Source organism: Sorghum bicolor, chromosome 6 (genome assembly GCF_000003195.3).
Source record: "Sorghum bicolor cultivar BTx623 chromosome 6, Sorghum_bicolor_NCBIv3, whole genome shotgun sequence".
NCBI classification, from domain to species: Eukaryota; Viridiplantae; Streptophyta; class Magnoliopsida; order Poales; family Poaceae; genus Sorghum; species Sorghum bicolor.
The window spans coordinates 59,642,870-59,669,350 of record NC_012875.2 but is presented as its reverse complement, the minus strand read 5'-3'; the positions used below and the strand labels follow the sequence as shown (position 1 = coordinate 59,669,350).

At 43.7% G+C, this 26,481-nt stretch overlaps 3 protein-coding genes and 1 long non-coding RNA gene across 5 annotated transcripts; all 4 read left to right on the top strand.

Annotated features, from left to right (window-relative positions):
- On the top strand, nt 345-4,126 carry LOC8082592 (zinc finger CCCH domain-containing protein 32). The gene is made up of 3 exons (XM_002448701.2): nt 345-718; nt 1,627-1,737; nt 1,855-4,126. The coding sequence occupies exons 1-3, from the start codon at nt 593-595 to the stop codon at nt 3,688-3,690; spliced, it is 2,073 nt and encodes a 690-aa protein (XP_002448746.1). The 5' UTR covers nt 345-592; the 3' UTR covers nt 3,691-4,126.
- LOC8082591 (protein DJ-1 homolog D) lies at nt 5,417-8,924 on the top strand. Its single transcript, XM_002448700.2, has 5 exons — nt 5,417-5,630; nt 5,762-5,878; nt 6,872-7,312; nt 7,505-7,867; nt 8,427-8,924. Exons 1-5 carry the CDS (start codon nt 5,577-5,579, stop codon nt 8,613-8,615), a joined length of 1,164 nt encoding a protein of 387 aa, XP_002448745.1. The 5' UTR covers nt 5,417-5,576; the 3' UTR covers nt 8,616-8,924.
- LOC110436116 lies at nt 16,728-17,613 on the top strand. Its single transcript, XR_002453790.1, has 3 exons — nt 16,728-16,936; nt 17,010-17,151; nt 17,333-17,613. It is a non-coding gene; the product is annotated as an uncharacterized LOC110436116 (long non-coding RNA).
- Nucleotides 19,136-24,495, top strand: LOC8082590 (probable polyamine oxidase 4). Of its 2 annotated transcripts, none has more exons than XM_021463410.1 (10): nt 19,136-19,181; nt 22,027-22,139; nt 22,211-22,299; nt 22,395-22,508; nt 22,596-22,683; nt 22,768-22,853; nt 22,932-23,034; nt 23,227-23,324; nt 23,428-23,857; nt 23,952-24,495. In XM_021463410.1, exons 1-10 carry the CDS (start codon nt 19,151-19,153, stop codon nt 24,270-24,272), a joined length of 1,473 nt encoding a protein of 490 aa, XP_021319085.1. In that variant the 5' UTR covers nt 19,136-19,150; the 3' UTR covers nt 24,273-24,495. The 2 variants fall into 2 exon arrangements, with proteins under 2 accessions (XP_021319085.1, XP_002448744.1); XM_002448699.2 differs by lacking the exon at nt 19,136-19,181 and adding an exon at nt 20,252-20,775.

Genomic DNA, 26,481 nt, shown 5'->3' with positions numbered 1-26,481 from the left:
ATGTCCCCCGTGGACGCTAGAGAGTTGTGTCATCGCGCGATATCGTGACAGGTCGCGTAATAGGGTTTTCATAAACATACATTAGTAATAACCAGAAAAAAAAAATCTACGATCCGAGCGTGAGAGTCGAAGGTCAATGCGGAAACTTCAAACTAGAGCCGGGAAAGGAAAGACCGAAGGATAGCCGCGAAGCGTCTCGGCGCAGGCGGCGCACGCACACGCAACGCAGCGGTCTCTGCCTGCCGCCTCTCTAGCGCTAGCGGTCTAGCGGGGAGGAGTCCGTTGGTTTGGTTCGTTGCCTGCCTGTCCCCTTCCCCGTCATATACCCGCAAGGCAGAGGCAGAGGCAGAGGCAGAGGCAGAGGCGGCTCCTCCCAATCCAATCCAGTCCACACGAGACGAGCCCATCCCTCCCTCCCTCCCGTCGTCTTCGCCAACCCTAGCCTAGCCTCCTCCCGCGGAGCGGAGGCGGCCGTAGATCTAACCCCCGCCCGCCGCCAGGAGCCCTAGCTCTCCCCCGCGGGCGATCGGCTCGGGGGCCGGGGCAGGGGACGAGGATCCCGCGGCCAACCGCCACCTTCGGAACGGGGGCCATGGAGGTGGACGGCGCCGCGGGGGCGGCGGCCGCCGCCGCGAAGCCGCTGACGCCGGAGGAGGAGGCGCTCCGGCGCAGCACCGACTGCGTCTACTTCCTCGCCTCGCCGCTCACCTGCAAGAAGGTACGTACGCCGCGCCCGGTCTTCTCTTCTGCCACCGCGCGAGTTTCTTAGGGTTCCGGCCTTCCGGGTGCTGCTTTAGGCGATTAAGGCGTGCGATTTTTTTCCCCCTTCGAGGCGGCCGGTTTGGTTTGGGAATAGGGTCTCGGTAAGGTTTCTTTGCTAGGTGCCTGTGAATTTCGCGGTGAAAAAACATCAAATTCTGTTCTGGTTTTGGACGCATGTTCTGTTTAGGGGGCGATATGTGGAATCGCGATTTGAGCAGCTTTCGGGAATTTGATATAATTTATAACCCCTGGGTCCAAGCGTGTGCATTTTCCATGTCTATGATGGTACCAAGAGCCAGGTTAATGTGTTTTGTAAAGTTGTGTCATCTGGGCATGGGGTAGGCTTACTGGCACCACACACATCACCCTTGGATTTAGTGACCTCTACAATCTTTTAGATGTTGGAGAAGGCCTCATGAGAAAAATTTTCTGGTGCCTAGAACCTCACTGGGCTTTCTGGATTGGTACATGCTGGCTATTTTATTATGGAACAGTTTCTCTATCATAATCTGACAAAACATGTTGTGCAATACAATATCATTCTAACTTATTGTATACACTATCAGTGTACTATATATGTGAAAAAGGCAAATAGTCATTTGCTCCATATCAATGCAAACGCCTGATATGTGTCAGTAGACTTTCATGCCTGGCTGTCCTCTGCTTCTTGTGTGTATTGGTTTACATATTGTTAGCCCATTCATTCATACATGGTCCGGCTTGATTAGACTGTATAGTTCAGTCCACTCATAATACTATCCCACTGTTGAATTTCTAATTATCATGCATGTTTACCTGCTATTGTTTCCTATAACCATCCAATCAAATCTTAAACTAATATTTCTCTCAAATTCCTTCCATTAGGGTAATGAATGCGATTTTCGTCACAGCGAGGGTGCCCGGATGAACCCTAGAGACTGTTGGTACTGGTTGAATGGCAGTTGTTTGAATCCTAAGTGTGCATTCCGCCATCCGGTATGTCTATTTCCATTTCCTCAATATCTACTATCAGATTTATAACTACTTGCCCATTTTATCTGTTATATTATCATTATTTTCTAATCTTTATTTTTCTTCCTTTGCCTTCTCCAGCCAATTGATGGTCTCTTTGGTGCCCCAACTTCTGGACTACCTCCAGTTTCTGCGCACTATGGTGCCTATAACCCGGGCAAGCAGATGGTCCCATGCTATTACTTCCAGAAAGGGAACTGCTTGAAGGGTGATAGATGCCCTTTTTATCATGGACCACAAACATCTGGTAATAATCCTGCAGAGCAGGCGGCGAAGATTACTTCCTTCCCTTTGGAACCATCCCAGGCTCAAAAGAATGAAGAGGCTGCAGCTCCAAATAATTCAACGCAGCAAGAGGCTCGAATAACTGATAACTGGACTACAGCTCATATTTCCAAGAGTGGTGCGGGTGCAATTCCCGCTGATGTAGCTTCCAATGCAGTGAAGTCTGGGCCCAACTCTGAGCAGGCACCCAGTAATACACTCGCAGCAAAGAAAAGTTTCACAACTGAGGATCATCCTATGCACTATCAGAACCAGGTTCCTGTGGAGGGTGAACCTGTCCAAGACTGGAACCAAAATTTTGAAATGCCTCCTACTGATGACCTGCCACAGAATAGCAGGGAGGCTGATGACTTTTTGGGGGAGTCTTCTCCTGGTTTTGATGTTCTTGTAGACAATGATGGAGATGGTGCTGCTTATTTACATGACGAGGAAGATTTTGGAAGGGAGATGTACCCGGTAGAAGATTATGAATATGCTCCAGCTGATTTTGATATTCGGGCCCATCATGAAAGTGAGCAGTTCAACAATGGAATGGGTGAGAACGGACGCATTGGACAGTATGATGGCTATGAGAGGAAACGTCGTAGATCCTCATCTGAGAGGAGCTTAGACAGACCTTACCATCCAGATAGAAGGTTTCTCCACAGAGAGCTTGATCGCGACAAGATAGATGGATCAGATCTACGCCATCAGCTCCGCAGGAGAAGAATAAATGGGCCTTCGACAGCCATTAGCCCAGAACAGGCTAATGGGGACCGGCACTGGAGGGATGAACGCTACAGAGAAAGGCCACATGGTGGTCACCACACACACAGAGATCGCTACCAGGGCCCACGAGGAAGCACTCTGAGTTCCCGTCTGCAGGCCAGAATAAAGCTTCCTCGAAGGTCACCTGATAGAGTTGATATTCGCTTCGAGGATGAACGAGACAGGAGGAGACTCCGGGATAGATTTTCTCCAGTTAGGCGTATGGATTTTCATGGAGGTAGGCATCGGGAGTCTGGACAGAATCAAGAAAGGAGCCACCGGAGGTCAAGTGAGCTTGTCTCTACTGTCAGGCATGCAGATGGCCTCAAAGCTAGAAGAGATGCGGTGGATTCAGCTCATTTTGCTGCTCGCAGAAACTTGGGAGAGCCAAGGAAGGGAAATGGAATTGTGGAATCCGAAGCATCTCTTGATTTTGAGGGTCCGAAACCCCTCAGTGTCATCTTACAGAGAAAAAGAGAGGCAGCACAGGGCAATAACCATGAGAAATCTGCTGAGGTTGCAGTCATGCAGACAGGTTCTCTGGTTGAAACTGAGAAGAAAGGCTGTGGCAACATTACCAGCTCTGCAGATTGCAAAAGTGGTTCAGGTGACGAAGAGTATAAAGAGGAAGATCATATCCCTGTGGATGCACACAGGCAGTCTTCTTCTCATGGTGATAAGTTTGAGGTTGAGTATGCTGCTGAAGTGGATGCAGAAGGAAATCAAGAGGCGGATAACTATGGCCAGAGAGAGGGTGAGTCTGACGACTACGAGACAATTGAAGGTCACGACTACAAATCTGAAGATGAAAATGCATACGAAGATGACGAAGATTTCGACGATGATGATGACTTTGCTCGGAAAGTGGGGGTTGTATTCTCTTAAGCGCTATGGTGTCATTGCTTCTGTTGCTTGAGGCAAAGAGCTCTAGGTTTTCTCATTGGTCCTGTTGCTTTGAGGCAAAGAGCTCTAGGTTTTGTCATTGGTTCTGCTGCTTGACGCAAAGCTGAAATGCCTGCTTTGCTTAGTGCATCTCTTGGGTGATTTCATCTGGCGCTTTATGTTTCCTTTTATTTTGATAGTGCCAAAGCCTATTATTTTGTGAGGCTGATTACTGATAATTATAGGTCAGATAAGAAGCGAGGTAGCGTTCATAATCGATTTGAGGTTTACATGTAAACAGCTGTGATGTTCAGCATATCTGACCTACCCTCAGACTTTGTATTGTATTAGTTTCCTTACTAACAGCAGGATATTCCTTGGATCAATTTGTGCCCGAAATGAAATATAATCAACCCCCAGAAGGGGCATTTTGCTTACATTCTCTATATGATGTGTTCATGGACGAGTTCTTTATGTATATTATTCTGGCATTATGCTTTTGAGATACCATGGTTGGTTTCAATTGCTGCATAAGACATGATAGCTTCTTCTTTTCAGACAAGTAAACAATTTTGTTTTTCCGAGACAAGTAAACACAAGTTTTGACTGCAAAATTGCAGTGAGATGTGTTTATGTTACTTCTTGAAAATGAAATTATGTGCTGGAGTTAGGACACAGTTGAATGCAACAAGAGCTGAAGAGATGCCAATGCGCAAGGTTCCTTTAGCATCGGCATCTGAGCTCCCAACTTCCCAGGTGCTGCAACAAGGTCTGGATCTTTTGCTGTTAGCTGTTGACTGTGTGTATGATAAGTTTTTTTAATATATATATATATATATAGATATGCCTCCCATTCTTGTGCACTTACAGAAATCCTGTTTCTGAAAAAAGAAATACACAACGGATAGTGGCTACCACAACTTCGGGGAAATAGTGATCCTGTAGGTGCAAAAGGTTCGCCTCGCTACGCATATTATATCACGTAGTTTCCGAAATCACATGCTGGTGTGCTGCCTGATCTGCGTAGTATCTGCTGGCAGATCAGGGAAGATATCTCCTGTACTAGCACTTTCAGAGAAGGCCTTGTTTAGTTTAACATTTTTTTTAGATTTAGTTACTGTAGCATTTTCATTTGTATTTGATAATGCATATTCCGCAAGAATCGATGTGACGGAGAATTTTGAAATTTTTTGAGAGCTACCTAATTGGTTATTCAACTCGAATCGCCAGGCATTTGCAGGATCAAGTTCATCAAAGTAAACGATTTGCAGTTTTGCTCGATCCATCCTTCATCATCACGAAAAGATCGAGAAAAACAGTTCCGACGTTGCTAACAAGATTCACCTATTTTCTGCCTCGTGATATAAACTTTGCCGGCCAGTAAAGTCGGTCGGTGAGGTTTTTTTGGACGCAGGATTGTCACGAGAACCGTATATGAATTTTAAAAGAATCTGTTTAGTTTTATAGAGAAAACATGAGATTGTAATTTTAGATAACTTTCCCGCATTTCAAAGAGAGCCTAAATACTCTGGCTGTATCGCGTGAACAAAATGACAACTTTGATTGCGGATGAGTGAAACTGTAGCATTGAACACTTTTGCAATAAAATCATCATTCACATAACTATGAAAATATTCTCAGAAAAATAAATTTAGCAAAAAGAAAAAAGAAGAAAAGAAAAGAAAACAGGCGTAGAAGACAAATGAGAGCCAGGTGTTCTCCGGATGACTCTCCAGTGGCATATATAACACTACTGCTGTGCTAGTACCCCCAAAGACTGGAGACAGTAGAGACTAGAGACGAAGGAGAGGCTTCTAGACTCCGAGCTCGACGAAACAAGCCGAAGCGTCTCGCCTGCGCGGTCGCGAGCGTGCGAGTGGGGATTAGGGATGGCGGCGAAGAAAGTGCTCATGCTCTGCGGCGACTACATGGAGGACTACGAGGTCTCTTTTCTTTCTTCCCCTCTTTTTTTTTCGTTTCGCCTCCTGCTGAATTACTTGTGTTTCCATCGAGAATCAGCCCTGGATTGGTGTATCCTGAAACAAAATCGGTTCTTGAAATGATGCTGGGTTAGGTCATGGTCCCGTTCCAAGCGCTGCAAGCGTATGGGGTGTCCGTGGATGCCGTCTGCCCTAGCAAGAAGGCCGGCAACATCTGCCGCACCGCCGTCCATCAGGGGATCGGCCACCAGGTACCTTGGATTGATCTCCATGTGTTCTACTCTTTTTCTTTTGTCTTTTTGTGTGGGCGCGTTCGGTTGGTTAGGGTTAGTTATGTTCTCTTGCTTCTAGTGGGATGATGAGTTGGACCAAATGAAGCTGTGTGGAAAACTTGTTAGAATTTTATTAGATTGACAATGAAGTGTGGAGGCTTGCACAAACTAGATTGGACACTGCATCTGTTTTTTTAAGCAAAGACTGCATCTGATTTATTCACTGCAACATAATATTCAGATTCTAGGGAAGTGTAGTTACTGTTGTAACTGAACTATATAGGCAACTCGTGTTTCTTTAGCCAGGGTATGTGAAAATATTTTTAACCTTTTGATTGTTTAGAAGCTGCTTCTGTAGGTCGTTTTCTGGATGAACTAGTTTGAGGACACGCAGCTGCTGGTGACCTGCACTTTAAATGTAGATGATACAGGGTCTCTCTTGCTTTAATTGCATTTTAAACATTGGGAGAACTGTGAGTGTGTTGTAATTTGTAAATCTGCAGGTTATATTGTAAATTGTAAAAGAATTCCAAACTTGCATGCGTATTGCTGATTTCCATATACCATTGTCATGTAAGATTCCACATACTTAGCTACCATAACGAAGATTTGTCCAGGTATTTGAATTGTAGTTGTTGGAGTTCATGTATGATCACATATTTGGATGAATACTTGTCTAGGAGATAGTTATCTGGTTTATATCCCTGACTGCAAAATCTGTTCCCGAAAGGTGTTGCTTTGTATAGTATAATTGTCCATGGCGCCCTGGTAGTATTGTAGACCAATAACACTGCTCTGTCATGTCATGCTTCTCTTGCTTACTTCCTGTGGCATCTACACTGATATGGTTTGTATTAACAGCTGGAAGAATAAACAGTAGTGTTACTACTTTTATTTGTTCAATGTTACCTTATTCTTTATCATTGCTCTGACAAGCCGACACTCATTCTCTCATTTGTATATTTCACGCAGACATACTCTGAGACAAAAGGTCATAATTTCACACTAAATGCTTCATTTGATGAGATAACTGCTAGTGAATATGATGGATTGGTAATTCCTGGTGGACGTGCACCCGAATATCTTGCAATGGATAGACAGGTGCTTAACCTAGTCAGAAATTTCTCTGATGCTAAGAAGCCTATTGCATCAGTTTGTCATGGACAGTTGATTTTAGCGGCAGCAAGAGTAGTTGAGAACCGTAACTGCACAGCATATCCAGCTGTTAAACCAGTTTTGGTTGCTGCTGGTGCTAAGTGGGAAGAACCCGACACAATGGCAAAATGCACTGTTGATGGCAATCTCATCACTGCAGCAACTTATGATTCTCATCCTGAATTCATCAGCCTATTTGTCAAAGCACTTGGAGGTTCAGTGGCAGGCTCAGACAAGAAAATACTGTTCCTCTGTGGGGTATGTATTGAGAAAAATACATGTTCTTAAGTATTTCCACATTCGTATACACCTTTGAAACTTTATTTTTATATTTCACACACTGCACGATTGGGATGAAGTCCAACAGGCTTGCTCAGACAATCTAATTCATATTATTGATCTTTGTATATCTTATATGTGTAATCTTTTTCTTAATTGCATGATTAATAGGACTACATGGAAGATTATGAGGTTATGGTCCCATTCCAGTCTCTTCAAGCTCTTGGCTGCCATGTCGATGCTGTTTGCCCTGACAAGGGAGCCGGGGAGAAGTGCCCGACAGCCATTCATGATTTCGAAGGTGATCAGACTTACAGTGAGAAGCCTGGCCACGATTTTACTTTAACAGCATCATTTGAAAGTGTGGATGCTTCAAGCTATGATGCACTTGTGATTCCTGGTGGGCGGGCTCCGGAGTATCTGGCTCTGAATGATAAAGTCATCAGCTTGGTGAAGGCCTTCGCGGATAACGGAAAGCCAATTGCATCGATCTGCCATGGCCAACAGATATTGTCAGCTGCTGGAGTCCTTAAGGTACATCACTATCGTTATTCTGCAGAATCTTGTTTCCGTTGATAATTTCATATGCCCTATAATCTGTACCGTTGGTGTTTCTTTTGGTTCATGTGTTTCCACTGTCCTAGCAAATTTTGCTCTGAACATAACAAATCTTGCTAGTTTTGTCTCTAGAAATGATGGTAGTCCATGCAAATTAATCATCGCTCCAGCCTCCATGTGTCTCTACTGTGTGGCCTAGCAAATTTTGCTCTGAACATAACAAATCATTGCTAGTTTTCTGCGTCCACAAAGGATGGTAGTCAACGCAGATTAATGATAGCTCCACCCTCCATGTGTTTTTACTGTGTGGCCTAGCAAAATTTGTTCTGAACATAACAAATCTTGCTAGTTTTATGGGTCCAGAAAGGATGGTAATCGAAGCAGATTAATGATAGCTCCTTTTGTTCACCGTCGGATCCTTCTTACTCCTTAGGTTATATACTAGTAAATGTGTCTAGTTTTTTCTCGGAACATTTGGCAACTTCGATTGACTGATGTGCACTTATGCATCCTTGGTTGGTTGGTTGATATGCAGGGGAAGAAATGCACTGCGTACCCAGCCGTAAAGCTCAACGTTGTACTTGGGGGCGGAACCTGGCTGGAGCCTGACCCGATCCACCGCTGCTTCACCGACGGCAATCTCGTCACTGGCGCAGCCTGGCCCGGGCACCCTGAGTTCGTGTCCCAGCTCATGGCGTTGCTCGGCATCAAGGTTTCCTTCTGAAGTCCGAACTGAGAGTTTGAAAGTGCTCCCGTGGGACCTGGGGGGCGTGATAGGATAGCTTTGGATATCCAGACAGAAGAGAACACACTCGTATGACACGTATAGCGACCGCTCCATCTCATCCATGATCTATGCGCAGCAAGTTTCAGGCTTACACTTTTCTTTTGTCAGCGTTGTGTAACTGTAACGTGGATGTTGTTTCTTCTTGGTTCATTTTTTTTTGGTGTCGTCCTTTTGGGATTCAAACAATAAATAAACGCTTGTATACTGCTATGTGTTATACTTCGAGCTGCTGGTTTTTTGTCAGACTCTCCAATGAGCTAAAGTAGATCCATCAGCGTCAGTTCGGGTACTTCTAAACGAGTAGCGATGTGGACTTGTCTTTTATTTCTGATCAAGGCGTCACGAGCAATTTGTCACTTTGAGGAAGATCTGATCTTTGGTTCATGTCCGTGACTGATGGAGCTGCCTAGATAACGAGCACCTGACCTAATGATGGGATGAATAACTATCCTTGGTAGATCGGAAACTTCCGTGTTTTCAGTTTAATAACTCAGCAATGATGTTAAGCCGGTGTTAGAAACAAATTAGAAATTCCAATGATCCAGTTCCACATTCATCGCAGCCCCGGCCCGGTCCCCATCCTCGTCCGCCATCTGCTATCATTGTGGCCTCGGCTTATGCGTTGGCTGGAACAAGTTACAGTACAAATCACACAGACGGCTGGTGAGTGTGGCTGAGAGGGTGCTTGTACATGCAGGGCCGAAAGGGAGAAAAATGATCTACAGGGTGTAATTTTCTTTTCTTTTGCTTTTGAGAGGATATTAAAGCGAGACGATTTGGGCTTCAAGATCTTACGACAATCATGGTTCTGTGGAAGATGTACAATTACAACTAGAAGCGAGGTTTTCATCAATCAAGGCTTCATCAGCAATGTAGGCCAACAAAACAACTTTATTGGCTTCTGCGATATTAGATCGGGCGTCAACATATATATATATATATATATATATATATATATATATATATATATATATATATATTTGGTAACGAACCTTTGTACCCTATATATATGTAGCTGCACATAGCGGACCAATCAATCCGATTCCCAGAGGACATAGCGAAAGATGTTATGATCAAGATCCAAGACTACTACGCTCTTGTTGACCTCATGGTATTGGACATGGGAGAAGAAGATGATGATACACCCATCATCCTAGAAAGACCATTTCTCAACACCACCCATGTAAGAATCTATGTTGGATCTAGACAAGTCCACTTCCAATTCCTTGAAGAAAAGGTACTTTGTTATTTCAATAGTTATACAACATATAAACGACCAAAGAAGAACCACTCTAGAAGGAAGCGTCAATCTCAACGCCAAAGGAATCAATCCCCTAAGAATGGATCGGAGGACTATAAAGGAGAACTTGTGAGGAGTGAACCTACTCCAACAAAAGTAAATCCACAGCCCAAACATGTATGCAAAGAGAAGGTAATATCTGGAGAGTCACCATCACAAGAAGCGCAGCCATGTGGGTCTCCATCTCCGAGGCCTGGTGATGCACCCAAAGAGTAAAGAACTCTCTCCGGTCAATTCTGTCCGAAAGACTTAAAAATCCGAAGCTTTGTTGAAAAGTAACATTGGTAGTTATTCATATTTACTTTGCATCAATTATTCTCCACTTTAGCATGTTTACATTTTTGCATTAATATTACACTAGAGAAAAATAAAAATGTTGTCATTGCATTTTTTTAAACCCCATGTGAATAATTTCCTTGGTAAGAACCTATAGGAATATTTACTGTAATGACATAAAAAATAAAAAATACCATACATACATATTTAATTTTCTGCATACAAATAAATATAAAATCCAAAAAAATATTATATAGACATCCTGTTAAAATTTTTGCAAAAGAAAATATATCTAAATCCCTAAGAACAATTCTCGAATGGTTGACTACTAACCCCTTATCATAATTCGAGCCACAAGTTTTTTTGTGTTCGTGTTGAAGTATTTTGTAGGATGGTACAAATGATCAAGAGTAAGTTCGTCCAGTTGACTTCATCTCACTTCACTTATGGGTGAGGAGGATAGCTGCCGGCAAACATGGTCTGAGAAGGATAACTCACGTTCTACATTCGACCATGACAACATAGTTTGGAGAGAGGAGCATCCTCATGTATCTAGCTATTTTTTTCATTTTTTTAGTTTTAGACTATTTTTAAGTGTGTTATATATATTAGCTAAAAAATGCAGAATTGTGAAAACAAAATACTGTATATATATTGGGATGCGATCTTAAAACTTGAAATTAAAATAAAGAATGTGTCTAGATTTTTTTTAAGTTCGAACTGAATAAATAAAAAGGAGTTTGAGGTTAATCTCTTGTGCAATGAAAATAATGAATAGTTGCTCTCTTACAATAAAAAGAAGTCTGAGGCCGGATAATCTCTGGTGTGTGGTGATCGTATTAGCTATAATGCGAGCGAGCTTTGCCGAACCGCCGACGCCACAGCCCTTGTCGTTATTAACGCGTACTCCTGATCCTATCCTGTCCTAATTTTAGATCATCACCACAGCAGCAATTCACGGAAGCACAGCTGGAAGCTTCACCATCATTATCACTCTAACTAATCTAGCTCCGGTCCGTTTATGTCCGCCACGTTCGTTGGTGCTTGGAACCCAATAAGTGCGAGGCGGTTAGTATTGGTTTGGTTTAGGTCGACGGCTGGTAAAGCACATGCAATGATCGATGCAAAGCAAATCCGATCCCGATGGCCGGAAAAAGGTTTCCATCCAACCCAAAACACAAGAAGCCAAGGCTTTGTTTAGTTCCTCAAACATTTTACAAAATGATTAAGATTTCTCGTCACATCATATATGAAACATTAAATATAGAAAAAATAAGTAATCACACAGATCACATATAGTTTACGAAACGAATCTTTTAAGATTAGTTAGTCAATGATAACAATAATTACCACATACTTTCTGGTCACAAGACCCAAAATTTTTTAATACAAACAAAAGTACTCGGGTAGCTATTTTTTTAAAAAAAAACTAACTAAGGCCTTGTTTAGTTTCGAGAAAATTTTGAATTTCGGTACCGTAACATTTTCGTTTTTATTTGACAAATATTATCCAATCATGGACTGACTAGGCTCAAAAGATTCATCTCATGATTTATAGACAAACTGTGCAATTAGTTTTTGTTTTCGTCTATATTTAATACTTCATGCATATACCACAAGATTCGATGTGACAAGAAATCTTAAAAAGTTTTTGGTTTTCTGGTGAACTAAAGGTCTTGTTTACTTCCACCCCAAAACCTACAATTTTTCAAGATTTCCCATCACATTGAATCTTTAGACGCATGCATAGAGTATTAAATATAGACGAAAATAAAAAAATAATTGCACAATTTAGTTGAAATTTACGAGACGAATCTTTTGAGCCTAGTTAATCTATAATTGGATGATAATTACCACAAACAAACAAAAGTGTTACAGTGGCATGAAATTTTTTCCTCCACGAAACACGGCCAAGGCCTAAAGAACGGGGCACATGCAGCAGGCGTCACTGCTGGCACCAGTAGCCCTGGGCACAAAACCCGATACATGAACCCCGAACCCGAGATACCCGGACCCAGACCCGAAAAACCGCACCCGCAGTACCTGAACTCTAGTTCGGATAGTGAATATTAAAACCCAAATTTATTTCGGGTAAATCGGGTAACATACCCCGGTATCCGAAGTAACCGTATCCTAGGTTGGTCAACAAAGCATCCCCGATTTCTTGTACCCATGCCCGACAACGGTAGGATACCTCCTCGTCTTTGGTTCCTCATTAACTCAACCTCTTAATTTCCGTCTCCCTGGCTCGCCGAGAGCCCATGTTCCCGTACCCCTCCCCATGGACAAAGCTAGTGGTGGGGCTAGGGGGGCTCAAGCCCCTCTACAGCTACTTATTCAGTGGAGTTTCTAGTGTTTTTGCTTCTAATTTTAGACACAAATTTATAAGATAGGGTAGACTGAGATCTTTATTTTTAGATATATTTTGTGAATTAATATAAGACTACTTCAAGCTAATATATATTTTTTTCTATTGTGAGGGGTTATAGTAAAGTTAAATCGATGTAGCAATTTTATTCAGCCCCTCCTACAATTTTTTCTAGCTTCGTCCCTGCCCCTCCCCTTCAAAACGCATCGCTCCCATGGCCACCGCTCGGTCTCAGTTATTTGCGCGAGCGACGCTGACGGCGACAGCACAAGGCCGCGATGGGTCTGACGACGTCGCCACCATCTCTCCCGCAGCCCTCACTGCGCCGCCCTCTCACCCCGACTCTGCTGTCGCCCCTCCCTTCTCCCGTCTCACGAGCTCGACGTCGACGCCGCTTCCCCCATCAGGACTCCAGTCGCCGTCGCCGCTGCACATCACCTCGGCGGAGAGGGAAACCAGAGTCTGACGACCTAAAGATTTCAGGTATATCGGGTATACCCAAACCTAAACCTAAATTTGCGGATACCCAAACCTATGGGTAATGGTTTTTAAGGCTGTTTTTGGGTAATATTTTTCATTATCCGAACTTTTAAAAACCCGAACTTTGTGGGTTACCCAAACTCCTAGGGCTAGGCACCAGGGCGGCGGGGACAGGGCCAGGGCCGCGGCAGTCAGCACTAGCACTAGACTACGCGCTAGTACGTGCTTTCTGGTCACGCCAATGTCATACGGCACTTAGTAACTACTAAGCCATGATGAGGCGGCCACTCAGCAACTGGCGTGCGTGCAACCTACCAAGCACTAGCTAGCTCTCCTCCCTAATCTCCCGTTCGGCCGCCGTTGGATCACCTTTTGCCGGCGCCGCGCGACGCCGGCCGGAAGACCCCAAAAAAAAAAAGAAGCATCTTTTCCCCGTTCGTTCACGTTGCTGCTGGTGACCTCCCTCCAGCTCCACCGGCAGAATTATTGGCGGTCCGAGTCCGGCAGGGCGGCTCTGATAGGAAACTGCCGGGAGCGGAATTGTTTCCGTCCTGGTGTGGTGCGCCATCCTGGCCCATGCATGTTGCCTTCCTGCATCCTGCTGCCCCTGCGTCTGTGCAGTGCGCACAGGCCAATCATTCTGGCAAGTTGCTAGATTAGACGCCGATGGCCTATTGCTAGCGCTGTGAAGATACACATGCATGATGCATCAGATTCACTTCATAGATGGATGCAACTAGTACCTAGTAGCCACGATGGATGCCGGGAGGAGAACCGGAGATGGTGCACGCATATCGTGTTCGTCTCACCGTCAATCAAAGCAGCAGTCACGGGCTCTCTCTGGCTTTAAGCAAGCGCACGGATTCAGATCCACAGTACCGCCGTTTTGCATACTCTCCCTACGGCATCGTCAAAAGAATAGGATCCTAAAAAAACTTCAAAAGACTCTATATCTTTTGACAAATTAATCTGTTATTATCCATATCTTTCGAAAATAATAGACCATAGCGATATCCAAACATGTCGTGGATCCACCGCTCCCTACTTGCGGTAATACCTATCCCATCTACAAATTCTGTTTACATGCGCATTACAAAAAGGCTTTTTATTTGCAGATCATGATGACCATGCAAATTCGCAAAAAAAAAAGATGATCGTGCAAAGCTACGATAGCTCCTCTAGTGGAGCCGAAATCGTTTTAAAAAAAAAGGAAAAAAGTAGTTTTAATGACAGTTTTATATGTCCAGTTTACGAAAAAGAGTGGGAAGAAAACAAGACTTAAACTTAAATTGCTATACAGCCGTGTCAAATGACGCCTAAAATAGCAATTAGTTCTTAAATAGTTACTCATACTAACAGCTCTTATTGTAGTTAGCTAGAAAGATCGGAGACCTTTAGCTAGTCGAGGAGGGAGGGCCTGACCCTGACTGTACCTATAGCGGGTGTTATCGTCAGTGGCCATGTCGTCAACTGGTTATCCTTTAATCGATCAAAGTAGTACAGTTTAAACAAATGCTAAGCAACAGATATCTGATTATTTACCACTTACCGGTTTAGTGAGCATTACCTGTGTCGTGTGACATCTGTCCGCTGGCCAACTCGTGCAAGCAGACATCAGACGTGGCCACATGGGTAAAAGCTGCAACTGCAAGATACGCCTCGCGAGTAGGCTCGGCACCGGCACCTAACCTACGAGTAGGATGGAATTCGGTCAGTACCGCACACAAAAAAAGCGAACTTTTCACGACTCCATCTTGGAAAATTTGTCTTAACTAAACCACCATTTATTACATCACTAAATTAGTTTCATTACTTACTCGGTACTCCACAAGATATCGTCCCCATGGCACTGTGTTTCGCTGTATGTGTGTCTGTTTGTTTAACTGATAAACCATAGTTGAAAAAATTGTTTGTTAGTATTTTTAAGAGAAGAAAACACTTTCAGATTTGATAGATAACTTCATACACATGTAGGTCCTGTTTAATTCATCCAAAAACAAAAAACTTTTCAAGATTTTTTGTCACGTCGAATCTTGCGGCACATGCATAGAATATTAAATATAGATGAAAATAAAAGCTAATTGTATAGTTTATCTGTAAATCGCGAGACGAATCTTTTAAATCTAGTTATTCTATGATTAGATAATGTTTATCAAATAAAAACGAAAGAACTATATTATCAAAAATTTTAAAAAAAAAATTGAATCTAAACATGGCCGTAGTAGCAGTGCTAGTCACCATCTGGTGGGGCAGATGAATATTTAGCATCGCCCTGCCCGCGCCCGGTTCCACAACTTGTCACGTCCACAGCACAAAGAGCAAAAGCGAACCAATTCTACCGGACTTTTGCACAAAAGCGAGGAAATCTGGATGTGGATGGGGACCGACGCCGGCTCGCTTTTTGCAAAAGCCCAAAAGGATCCTTTGTACGATGAATCTAATTGGCAGAACAAAATCTGCACCCAAATTCTAAAAGCTCGCTTCTGCGACCTACTGCAGTGAAAAGTTAATAGAAGGAGTAGTATATTATATCTAGCTATGCCAATTTTATGTCATATATAATTGGTTAAACTTAAAATTTCTGACTTATATACAACAGCTAAAGAAGTTGATTTATCACGTAAGCAGAGTTGGTCCTAATGAAACGAAATGTTCGGTCATCTCCAAGAGATTAGCTAAATTATTTTCTAAAGGTAAATTTAGCTATTGTTGAAGGAAAAACATTTCCAACAGACTCTGTAAATAACTCTTCAAATTTAGTAGTTCTCCATCTCACCTTATTTGTTCTCTAATTTTGGATAGCCTACCTCAGTAGCCATCTTTTACAGAGTCTGTTGGAGTACTCTAATATTTTTTTTTATCAAATATATTTTAGAGAGTAGCTAAATCAGTAAATTTGGCTAATGTTTTTAGCTAATCTCTTGGAGATGCTCCCTCTCGGAAAACGTGACTTTTTTGGCCGAAGTTGCCGTGAATCACAGTCACAACATGTGCGCGTATTCGAGGGGGGAAAAATCAGTGTCACAACATGCACACATCCATCCGACTCGATGAGCGCTGAACCTGCAACAGCTAAACCATGCGGATCACCCTGGGCATTTGTACTTTGGTTTGGTATCTCAGTTCTTATATAAATTCAGTTTAAAAACAGGTATCGATTAGTTTCTTTTTAAAAATCAGTACCAAGGAAATTTAGTTTCGACACTTTCAGTTCAATTTTGATATTTATCGAAAAAACTGAATTGATCACATGAACATGTAATAGCATGTTCAAAAACTAATTTTAACATAATTTGAAAATAATTTCAACAGAGAATAGTAGTGCCAAATACATACATATACAAATCTACAAGATTATTTGAGTAGAGTACCACGTATACAAAATAAAATAAACTAAAATAGTGTTATTAATAATATAACTACATCAAACTCAACACATTTCAATAAATTTGATTCGCTGAGATTTTGATTCTTAAAAATTAGGCACCGAACAAGCTACCGAAAATTATTTCAGTTTGGATACTTTCGGTTCTCTCTATTTTGGGTTCGGTTGTCGTTTTCTTTTTACCAGGGTGACATCCGGCGGGTGGCCCTTTGCCATCGGTATCCCGTGGTGGGACCGGAAGCAACGAAGCAGGGCCCCACACCTGCGCTGATATTTTGGGGCTCCGTTGGCGACGTCGCGACGAGGCGGCGGGAGGGAATCCTGGCGGCGGCGAGGTGGGGCCGGTCGGGCCGCCGGAACACAGGCAACCGATCCCATCCAGCGTTCCAGCTCACTGTGCTCGCTCTTGTCGTCCCCCGCCGGCCGGTCCAACGTGGCCTAACACACCTGTCTGTGGATCTCTCAGTCTCATTACGGAATCGCAAATTGCTCAATCACCAATTAAAAATTGCGTTTTTGCAGGTGACACAGCGCAGGACCCACCGTCGTCTCACAAGAGTACAGGCTAGTTTTTATTTTAACGTAAAAGACGAATCATTCTATGCTACGAGAAACGATGGCTCTTGCATGCAACTTTTCAGGCTTCTTGACTCTTGCATTCGTGGTATTCAGGCTTCTTGACTTTGCATGCAACTTCTTCACCGTCTGTCTAAACTGCCGTTTAGTTGTTTACATATTGTTTCCATTTAATCGCCCGTTTTATCCAGTTTGAAAGAACTGATACGTGTTGTAACCGAAATCATGTTTTTTTCTTTTTGTCTCCGGATGGGATGAACAACTTGAAGATCATTACGCTGGCCAAACCAACCTAATAATTCGATATGGGGCCAGGATGGTCACAAGTTCAAAGATCTTTTGTGAGCGTGGTCGCGTGGATCTGCAGGACCTTCGCTCGTTGAGTCTTTAATTTAATTCGTAATGGGGCTAAATTATGATGTGTACGAGACTTAGCGAAAACAATAATGAGGATGTTTTTTTGTACAGCCTATTTTTGTTAGAACGTTCCCCCTTTTTCTCATCCTGTACTGCTAGTGCATCAATCAGGATGTTTGCTATCTAAGATTGGCAATGGATCGATCGGTATGGATCAACCGATACTCTTCAATCTTGTGCACCCGTAGTACCGTACAAGTCTTGTGGTAGCAACCAGCAACCAGACGTATAGTAAGTAATAACGCAGTGAGTCAGCGAAAACACAGCCAATTCTTTTCTGGAATGGAATATACTACTACCAGCTCAGACGCTTTGCAACGCAAACCTGAGCTGGAATGCTAGGGCCTTGTTTAGTTGCGAAAAGTGAAAAGTTTTCGGTACTGTAGCACTTTCGTTTGTTTGTGACAAATATTATCCAATTATAGACTAATTAAGATTAAAAGATTCGTCTCGTGATTTACAGTTAAACTGTGTAATTAGTTTTTGTTTTCGTCTATATTTAATGTTTAATGCATGTGTCACAAGATTCGATGTGACGGTAAATCTTGAAAACTTTTTGGTTTTTAGGGTGAACTAAACAACGCCTGGATGGCCAAATGAAGGACATCGGAATATACCCTGCTGTACGTCTACAGGGATGGCCACATGCAACGCTTTTTGTCTGTTCTGTGTAGCAAGCTGTGTGTAGGTCCATATGCACGTACGGCTCTGGCCACTGTTCCGGATCTTTTGGCAACTTGGTGGGCCATCTGATGGCCGGACACGCTAATTACCATCACCGCCGTAATCACGAAAAGAAAGGTGACGTGAACCCGTTCGTCTACGGACAGAGGAGTCGACCGGGTGACAGATCGATCAGCATCGTCGTCGGATCTGGTGCATGCTAATCTGTGCTAGCTAGCTAACTCTCCAAAATTCATGAGCTATGGTCCGATGCACATAGTTAATCCACGTGTCGAACGAGCGCGATGAATTCATACATGTCCACGTAAGACTATCTATCTATCTATCTATCTATCTATCTAGTATCTATCTATCTATCTATCTATCTATCTATCTATATCTTGCTGGTGGAGCTGGAGTGGTCCTTGTTCATGCAGAGTTTATATGTTTCAGACTAAGCAAAGCACAAATGAACAACATGTTCGCTTACTTTCTATCATGGCTTATATATTAGCCAAACGAACAAGCCAGAAATCATGTAATATAGTATGTGTTGATTGCTCTATGTTGGGGATTGATATGCATGACGAAACCGGAGAAGCACGAAACATGTGTTCGTTGTGAATTGTGATGATCCCAAAGGTTAGCACACGGAGATTTTCGATCCACGAAAATCGCGGAACGAAACACCAGCGGATCGGACGCCATCGCGCGCGCGCACGCATACTGTGCTGCTTGTCCGGACCAGATAGTAGAGACCGGCAGATCGAGACGCACGACACGTGTGTCTCGACGTCCAACACGGCAGAGTCAAGCAAAGCAAGCAAGCAAGGGCGACGCTAGCTAGCTGCAACTGCGTACTCCGCCATGGAGTACTATATAAAGCCGGCCGGAATTGTTGATTGGCTCATCAGCTACTGCCTCGATCGACCACACCGTACATCTACAGGTTGGAACGGAGACCGTCGTCGCATCACGTCGAGCAACTGAGGAAGAAAGAAGGGATAATGCACCCACTCACCAAACTTTTGCCGCCCGGTAACTTACTCGTTCTTGCATTCCAGTTTCCAAACCTTTTTTTTTTTACACCTCTGTCTGCAGTCTACTACATGCATGTGATCCAACACCAGGTAATAAAACAGAAACGACGGACGACGTACGGCCCGGCGGTCCACCTCGCAATTTAGAACGAAAACGCCACACCCACGGTCGGACCACACCACCCAGTGTTTAAGGACGGGATGGTGTTCAAAATAGATACCCATAAATAAATATTTTCTTTCTTTATTTTTTATTTAGAGGCCTTATTTAGTTCACCTCGAAATCCAAAAAGTTTTTAAGATTCCCTATCACATCGAATCTTACGGCACATGCATGAAGCATTAAATATAGCAAAAATAAAAACTAATCATACAGTTTGACTGTAAATCGCGCGACGAATCTTTTGACCCTAGTTAGTCTATGTTGAACAATATTTACCACAAACAAACGAAAGCGCTACAGTAGCGAAATCTAAAATTTTTTTCACATCTAGATCCAAAAACTTTTTGGATTTTGATACTGTAGCATTTTCGTTTTTATTTGACAAACATTGTCTAATCATAGAGTAACTAGGCTTAAAAGATTCGTCTCGTGATTTACATATAAACTGTACAATTAGTTATCTTTTTTATATATATTTAATGTTCCATATATGTGCCGCAAGATTTGATGTGACGGAGAATCTTGTAAAGTTTTAGGTGCATCTAAACAAGGCCTTAGTTTCGGATACCAATTTGGAGTATCCTATCGCAAAAGCGCACGTGTCTCCCTCAATAGTCAGGATCCAGCCAGCCCAGGCGTGAAGGAAACCTTGTCGTCTCGATCATCTAGTGGTGTGGTGGATCCAGAATTTTTTTTAGATATATATAATGGTGGTGGATGGCGATACGTGACGAAAGCGCGAGCCGCAAGCGCACGCAGCCGCCCACTCGGTCCAGGGCCAAGCGACCTGGCTCTGGGTGGGCAGCTGGCCGCCCCTGCACTGCACTGCACCTGCACTGCAAGCGGCGGGCACGGCGCCTCGGAGCGCGGCGGAGCGCCCGGGGCGAGGTCTATAAAAGGCGCGGCTCCTCCACGCCACCTCCGCACCGCAGAGAGGCAGGCACACAGAGCGATCGAGCGAGCCCGAGCCGTGCCAAACAAGGACCACCCACCCACCCACTACCAGCCCCGCTTCCTCTCTGTCTCTCCACCGCTCGCGCGCGGCGGGCGGCGTGGCTCCGAGGGCGGGAAGCGCGGGCTCGGCGGGGCGACTCGCCGGCGGCGACCTGCAGGTTTGGGTATGAGAGGGGTCACCCACGCGGCGCCCACCGGAAGCGCCCCCTGCCCACTCCGCGGACGACTCGTCATGGACGGCCTCCTCATCTTCGTCTTCTACCTCTCGCTGCCTATACGTGGCGGCCGCGACCACTCGTTAATCTCTAATTGTTAGCCGCCGCCCGGTCGGCACGCCATCGGTCGGCCCGCACCCCCGAAGCTCTGCGCTCTCGTTCGTCTCGTGTCTACGGTCTACGCACGCCGCCACCACCGCCAGCCTCACACACAGGATCAGGATCGATGGACCAGCCACCGAATGGATTCGCCGCCGGAGGTGCGTGCCGTGCGAGATCAACCAAATCACTTCTATTTCCCCCCTTTTTGGTTTGGTTTCCTTTCCGTCTGAAAAACGCTTCTTCTACTTACGTTCATTTGCGTGCGATGGTGAGATTGATGCGACCATTCTCTTCCAAATTATGGGTCATTCTGGCTTTCCTAGGTTTGCTATGCACGATATGTCTAGATATATATACGTTGTTATATATTAGGAGTGAAAAGAGGTTGACGTCCCGCAAAGATTGAAATCTGCTGCGCAATTTGAAAATTTTCCGTCGAGGTATATGTAGTAGTAAGCAATAAGTTAATTGGGTTACGCAAAACGTCTCTATCACGGACTGCTGTCCTAATCCTTGTGGACTGTGTGACAGCTTAGTGCCTTTCCCCTATGCTGAAAGGGCAAAACGATGATTATGGGTATGGGGAGAAGAACTTGATTTGGTTGGTGGGGGCCCTTGAGATATTTTCAATTCAGGTCTGGGGAACAAGATCATTATTATGCAGAAAGTGGGGCCTTCTTTCTAATTTGATTGACCACCCAAATCATTCTGGTGACTTCACCTCGTCACCTGAATCGTTGTAGGGTACATACCCAAAAGTCATTTGTCGATCTGCTAGAATCTAGAATGGAGAATATTACACGGAACCTCTATAGGGAATGAGGAGTAAACTTGCTAGTGAAAGGGACGTATGAGTAGGATCCAAACTAGATACCATTATGTTGTCATTTGTCAAAGAAAATAAATGGACTTCTGCCCTCCGTGAAGATATTAGAGGACGTCAAGCTCACAAGCATCCATGTCAACTTGCTTTCTTGTTCTTGTTTGCCTGTTTGCACAATAATATATCCACCGGTTCATCGAAGAGTTCTTCAGTATTCTATCGAAGTCCAAAATATAATCACACCTTTTGTCACTAATCAACCAGAAATGATAACTTACCCTGACATATATTCCTAAGATTACCTTACCCCATAATACAAGACAATCCCCTTCAGCTAGCCACTGCATGCTAAGGCAGCCAAACTTTTCCAGCTCATTATTTAACCATTAATTGGTGAAGGAAACTGATACAGATAATTGCCATGAATGGAGAATTTGCTATGTGCTTATTCTGGTAGATGGGTGAGAAGCATGTGATGCTAGTTCCAGTTTCAGTGCCTTAATTATTGGCTTTATATTTGTTATAAGTTTCTATTAATTAAAGTTGATGGTTCTTAGCATTGCTCACCATTCTTGTTTGCCACCAGGATTTTTCACGCACATTGATGGGCAAAACCGCTCTCCCCCTTCTGTAATTGTAATCGGGGGAGGGATTTCAGGCATCGCAGCCGCACGTGCTTTGTCCAATGCTTCATTTAAGGTAAATTTCTTGTTTACATTCCACAAGCAGCTCAGGTGTTTGATACTTACATAAAGTTAAAAATATTGCAGGTCACACTCTTGGAGTCGAGGGACCGAGTTGGTGGCCGTGTGCACACTGACTATTCTTTTGGTTGCCCCATTGACATGGGAGCTTCATGGTTAGTTGCATAACAGAGCTAATATTGAGTTACTTTTATCCACCTTGTTTTGAATTTGATGCAGTATGATCTTATGCTTTTATCTTGTGATTCAGGTTGCATGGTGTTTGCAACGAGAATTCTTTGGCGCCATTGATTAGGATGCTTGGGCTTAGATTATATCGCACAAGCGGTGATAACTCTGTTCTGTATGACCATGATTTGGAAAGGTAATAGATAATCCATAATGGGCAAAACGTGTGATCTCTCCTAAGTTGATTGGCTTCCCTTCCTTTACAGTTTCCTTTTTTTTCCAGTTATGCTCTATTTGATAAGCATGGTCAGCAAGTTCCCCAGGAGATAGTTAGCAAAGTTGGAGAGACATTTGAGAAAATTCTTAAGGAGGTACTGCACTCCTTGGCACTTACATATTGACTATCCAATTCTTTCGTGGAACTATAATAAGCTTACTTCCTGTTAATATTTCAGACTGTCAAAGTAAGAGATGAACATGCAAATGACATGCCTCTTATTCAAGCCATGGCAATTGTGCTTAACAGGAATCCACATATGAAGTAAGTGGAACTTAGGATCCACCTGATTGTGTTACAGGGATTTGTCAGGTGTTTGATGATGTGCGCTTACATTCACAGGTTGGAGGGCCTGGAATATGAGGTACTGCAGTGGTGTATATGTAGACTGGAAGCATGGTTCGCTACTGACATGGACAATATATCTCTGAAGAATTGGGATCAGGTATGCAGCACAGGACTTTCAGATACTCACATGCCTATACAGATATGCTTTATTCTTTGCCAGAATCATGTCAAGGACGAATTTATTTGCCAAACCATATTTCTCCAGATCAGCGCCGCATCATGAAAGATATAATTGCATCAGCAAGCACACACTTGCATGAAAAGCGTGCTGAGCTTTGCAAATTTGCAGGAACATGTGCTTACCGGTGGACATGGTCTTATGGTGAATGGCTATGATCCTGTCATCAAAGCTCTAGCTCAAGGTCTTGACATTCATCTCAACCACAGGTGCGCAGAAGAACCATCCATATATCATATATGTGATCCTTCCGTTGTCAAACTGAATCCCAAAAAGTTTGCTCACTATCTCTTCTTTTTTGTGTGTGCTCAGGGTCACAAAGATCATACAACGTTATAATAAGGTTATTGTTTGTGTGGAAGATGGGGCAAGTTTCGTTGCAGATGCTGCTATAATAACGGTCCCTCTCGGGGTACTAAAGGCAAATATCATCAAGTTTGAACCTGAGCTACCAAGAGAAAAGCTTTCAGCAATCGCTGATCTTGGCGTTGGCATCGAAAACAAGATAGCCCTTAAGTTCAACACTGTATTTTGGCCCAACGTTGAAGTGCTAGGTAGGATCGCCCCAACGTCAAATGCCTGTGGCTACTTTCTCAACCTTCACAAAGCCACAGGAAACCCAGTCCTGGTATGCATGGTAGCTGGAAGATTCGCATACGAGATCGAGAAGCTGTCTGATGAAGAATCCGTCAACTTTGTTATGTCCCAGCTCAGGAAAATGCTACCGCAGGCAACTGAACCGGTAAATCAAGCACAGAAAAACACATACTTTCAGTTCCAGAATCTATATGATGGATGATTCGTAGCTCCTGACATTTTGGGGTTCTCTTCTCCAGGTTCAGTATTTGGTTTCACGTTGGGGCAGTGACCCAAACTCACTTGGCTCCTACTCGTGCGACCTGGTGGGGAAACCGGCTGACCTGTATGAAAGATTCTGTGCTCCGGTTGGCAACCTGTTCTTCGCTGGGGAGGCCGCCTGCATTGACCACTCCGGGTCGGTGCATGGAGCTTATTCGTCAGGCATTGCCGCTGCAGAGGACTGCCGAAGGCGTCTGTCGACGCAGCTAGGCATCTCCGACCTGTTCCAGGTCGCGAAGGTTGTCATGAGGGAGGAGATGAATGAAGTCATGGTTCCCTTTCAGATATCGAGGCTGTAAGAGAGAACACCAACACCGTGTTGTGTAGTGATGATTGTGCCATCCTGAAGCTGACGCGGCAGACAAGGTTAACGCGGAACAATATAGCTGCCTTCAATTCACGGCATATATTGCCTTCAAAACTGTTGTATTGTCGCATGCAGTTTGTTGTTCGACGTAACTCTATCTAAAATAATGTAAGACCTTTGTTGTTGGAAGATTCTATAGATGCCGTTGTTCGTCAGTGACCGTAGTATTGGTTTAGGTCCTGATGTAAAACCCCCCAAAAAGGTGCCAAAACAACACAAGAAGCCATAGCAGCACTGGAGGAGCACTAGCTAGACGTCGCGCTAGCTTAGCTGCTTTCCTGTCACGCCAATGTCGTCATACGGCACTTATACTATTATTAGGCTAGCAACTAAGCCAGATGAGGCAGCCACAAACAGCTAGCGCGCCGTTGGTTGCTGATGATGACCTCCCTCCACCACCGACCACCGGCAGAATTATTGGCGGCCGCCGGCCGAGCGGGTGGCTCTGCCGGGACGCGGGAGGGGAATTTGTTTCCGTCCTGGTGCGCCGTGCGCGTCTGGCTCTGCATGTCTCTGTTCCAGCATTATAATGGTGCTTATTTTGGCCTTAAAAAAAAATACTAGTTAGCTAGCTAGCCGGTGGTCTGTTAGCTACAGGCAGCCCTCGTCGTCGTCACGCTGGGCACTGGATTCAGGCCTTTCCAAAAAATTTCAAAATTTTAAGATTCTCCATTACATCGAATCTTTATACATATACATGGAGCATTAAATATAGACGTAAATAAAAATTAATTGTACAGTTTATCTGTAATTTGCGAGACGAATCTTTTGAGTCTAGTTACTTTGTGATTGGATAATATTTGTCCCATACCAACAAAAGTGCTACAGTAGCTAAAACCAAAAAATTTCGCAAACTGAACAAGGCCTCAGGTCTTGTTTAGTTGCGAAAACTTTATGGTTTTCGGGATTGTAGCACTTTCGTTTTTATTTGACAAACATTGTCCAATCATTACTGGTATACAACAGTCCATTGTTTTCATTTTTCCTAGCCTTGTTTAGTTTTAAAAGATTTTGCAAAATATAAATAGTAGCACTTTTGTTTGTATTGACAAATATTGTCCAATCATAGATTAAGTAGATTTAAAAGATTCGTCTCACAAATTACAAGTAAACTGTGTAATTAGTTATTTCTTTTATCTATATTTAGTGCTCCATGTATGTGCCGTAAGATTTGATGTGATGGAAAATCTGAAAAATTTTGTAAAATATTTTAAAAACTAAACAAGGCCTCGTGTTCTTTGAACTGCAAACAAATGCACTGCTAAGTATTATTGCTAAACATTTTCATCAAAGAGCGTGGTTTCGCATGCTCGGCCTCTAGACGTGCACACACTACTCGCGCTCCGTTTCGCCTCCGTATACGCACCTGCCTCTCTGTCGGTCTCCACGGCCGACTTCGAGCGGTACGTCTCCTTCGTGAACAACGTCCTTGCCCGGTGAAGCCAATCTGACTCGATCTCTACCAGATTTGCTCACTATGGAGTACACATCTAAGAAAAGTGTGGAAACAAAAAGAAACAAAACAAAAGGTAAAAACGTGCATCGCCTTGGGTACCTACACCACGGCCTTGCTCAATATGAAATGTATAAAATTTTTTACAAATGCACGCACGACGCTCACGACCGGCCGGCTTCACCTGGAATAATCTTGTCACCGTGCTGCCCCTTGGCTTGGCGATCCTGCCGTGGGCGATGGCCGCTGCCACAGTGCTCGTTGGCTTCCACCTGAATGCTGTTCATCCGTGGCGACAAGTGAACTAATCACGATGCTGCACTCGGTGTCGCATGGCCTGGTAATATGGATCGAGTCCTGATGAACACCCGGCTCCATGTCTGATCTCTGATGTGGGTAGTCGTGTAATGCTGAGACAGCCTTGTGCAACATAAATAAATATAAGGGTCTCTGGAATTTGGGTTCAAGTTGAATCTCTATAATCGAGTGCTTCATTAGTTCAATCATGACTGCTTAAGCAATCTATATATTTTCAGCAACATATGTTTCAACCTATGCTTAATTGCAATGCATTTGTGAAATTTTTTATACATTTCATAAGCTCATTTTATTGTAATATATTTGTGTACTAGATTATTGTCGTATTATTTACTATATTATGTGTGAATTTATTTGCTTAATATTACTC

Excerpts from the sequence above, each read along its gene's own strand:
- LOC8082592 (XM_002448701.2), top strand. The coding sequence starts at position 593 with ATGGAGGTGGACGGCGCCGCGGGGGCGGCGGCCGCCGCCGCGAAGCCG. Across the intron at positions 719-1,626 it reads CGCCGCTCACCTGCAAGAAG|GGTAATGAATGCGATTTTCG; the intron begins GTACGTACGCCG and ends TCCTTCCATTAG. Across the intron at positions 1,738-1,854 it reads AGTGTGCATTCCGCCATCCG|CCAATTGATGGTCTCTTTGG; the intron begins GTATGTCTATTT and ends TGCCTTCTCCAG.
- LOC8082591 (XM_002448700.2), top strand. The coding sequence starts at position 5,577 with ATGGCGGCGAAGAAAGTGCTCATGCTCTGCGGCGACTACATGGAGGAC. Across the intron at positions 7,313-7,504 it reads AAATACTGTTCCTCTGTGGG|GACTACATGGAAGATTATGA; the intron begins GTATGTATTGAG and ends CATGATTAATAG. Across the intron at positions 7,868-8,426 it reads CAGCTGCTGGAGTCCTTAAG|GGGAAGAAATGCACTGCGTA; the intron begins GTACATCACTAT and ends GTTGATATGCAG.
- LOC8082590 (XM_002448699.2), top strand. The coding sequence starts at position 20,742 with ATGGACCAGCCACCGAATGGATTCGCCGCCGGAG. Across the intron at positions 22,300-22,394 it reads ATTGACATGGGAGCTTCATG|GTTGCATGGTGTTTGCAACG; the intron begins GTTAGTTGCATA and ends CTTGTGATTCAG. Across the intron at positions 23,325-23,427 it reads GACATTCATCTCAACCACAG|GGTCACAAAGATCATACAAC; the intron begins GTGCGCAGAAGA and ends GTGTGTGCTCAG.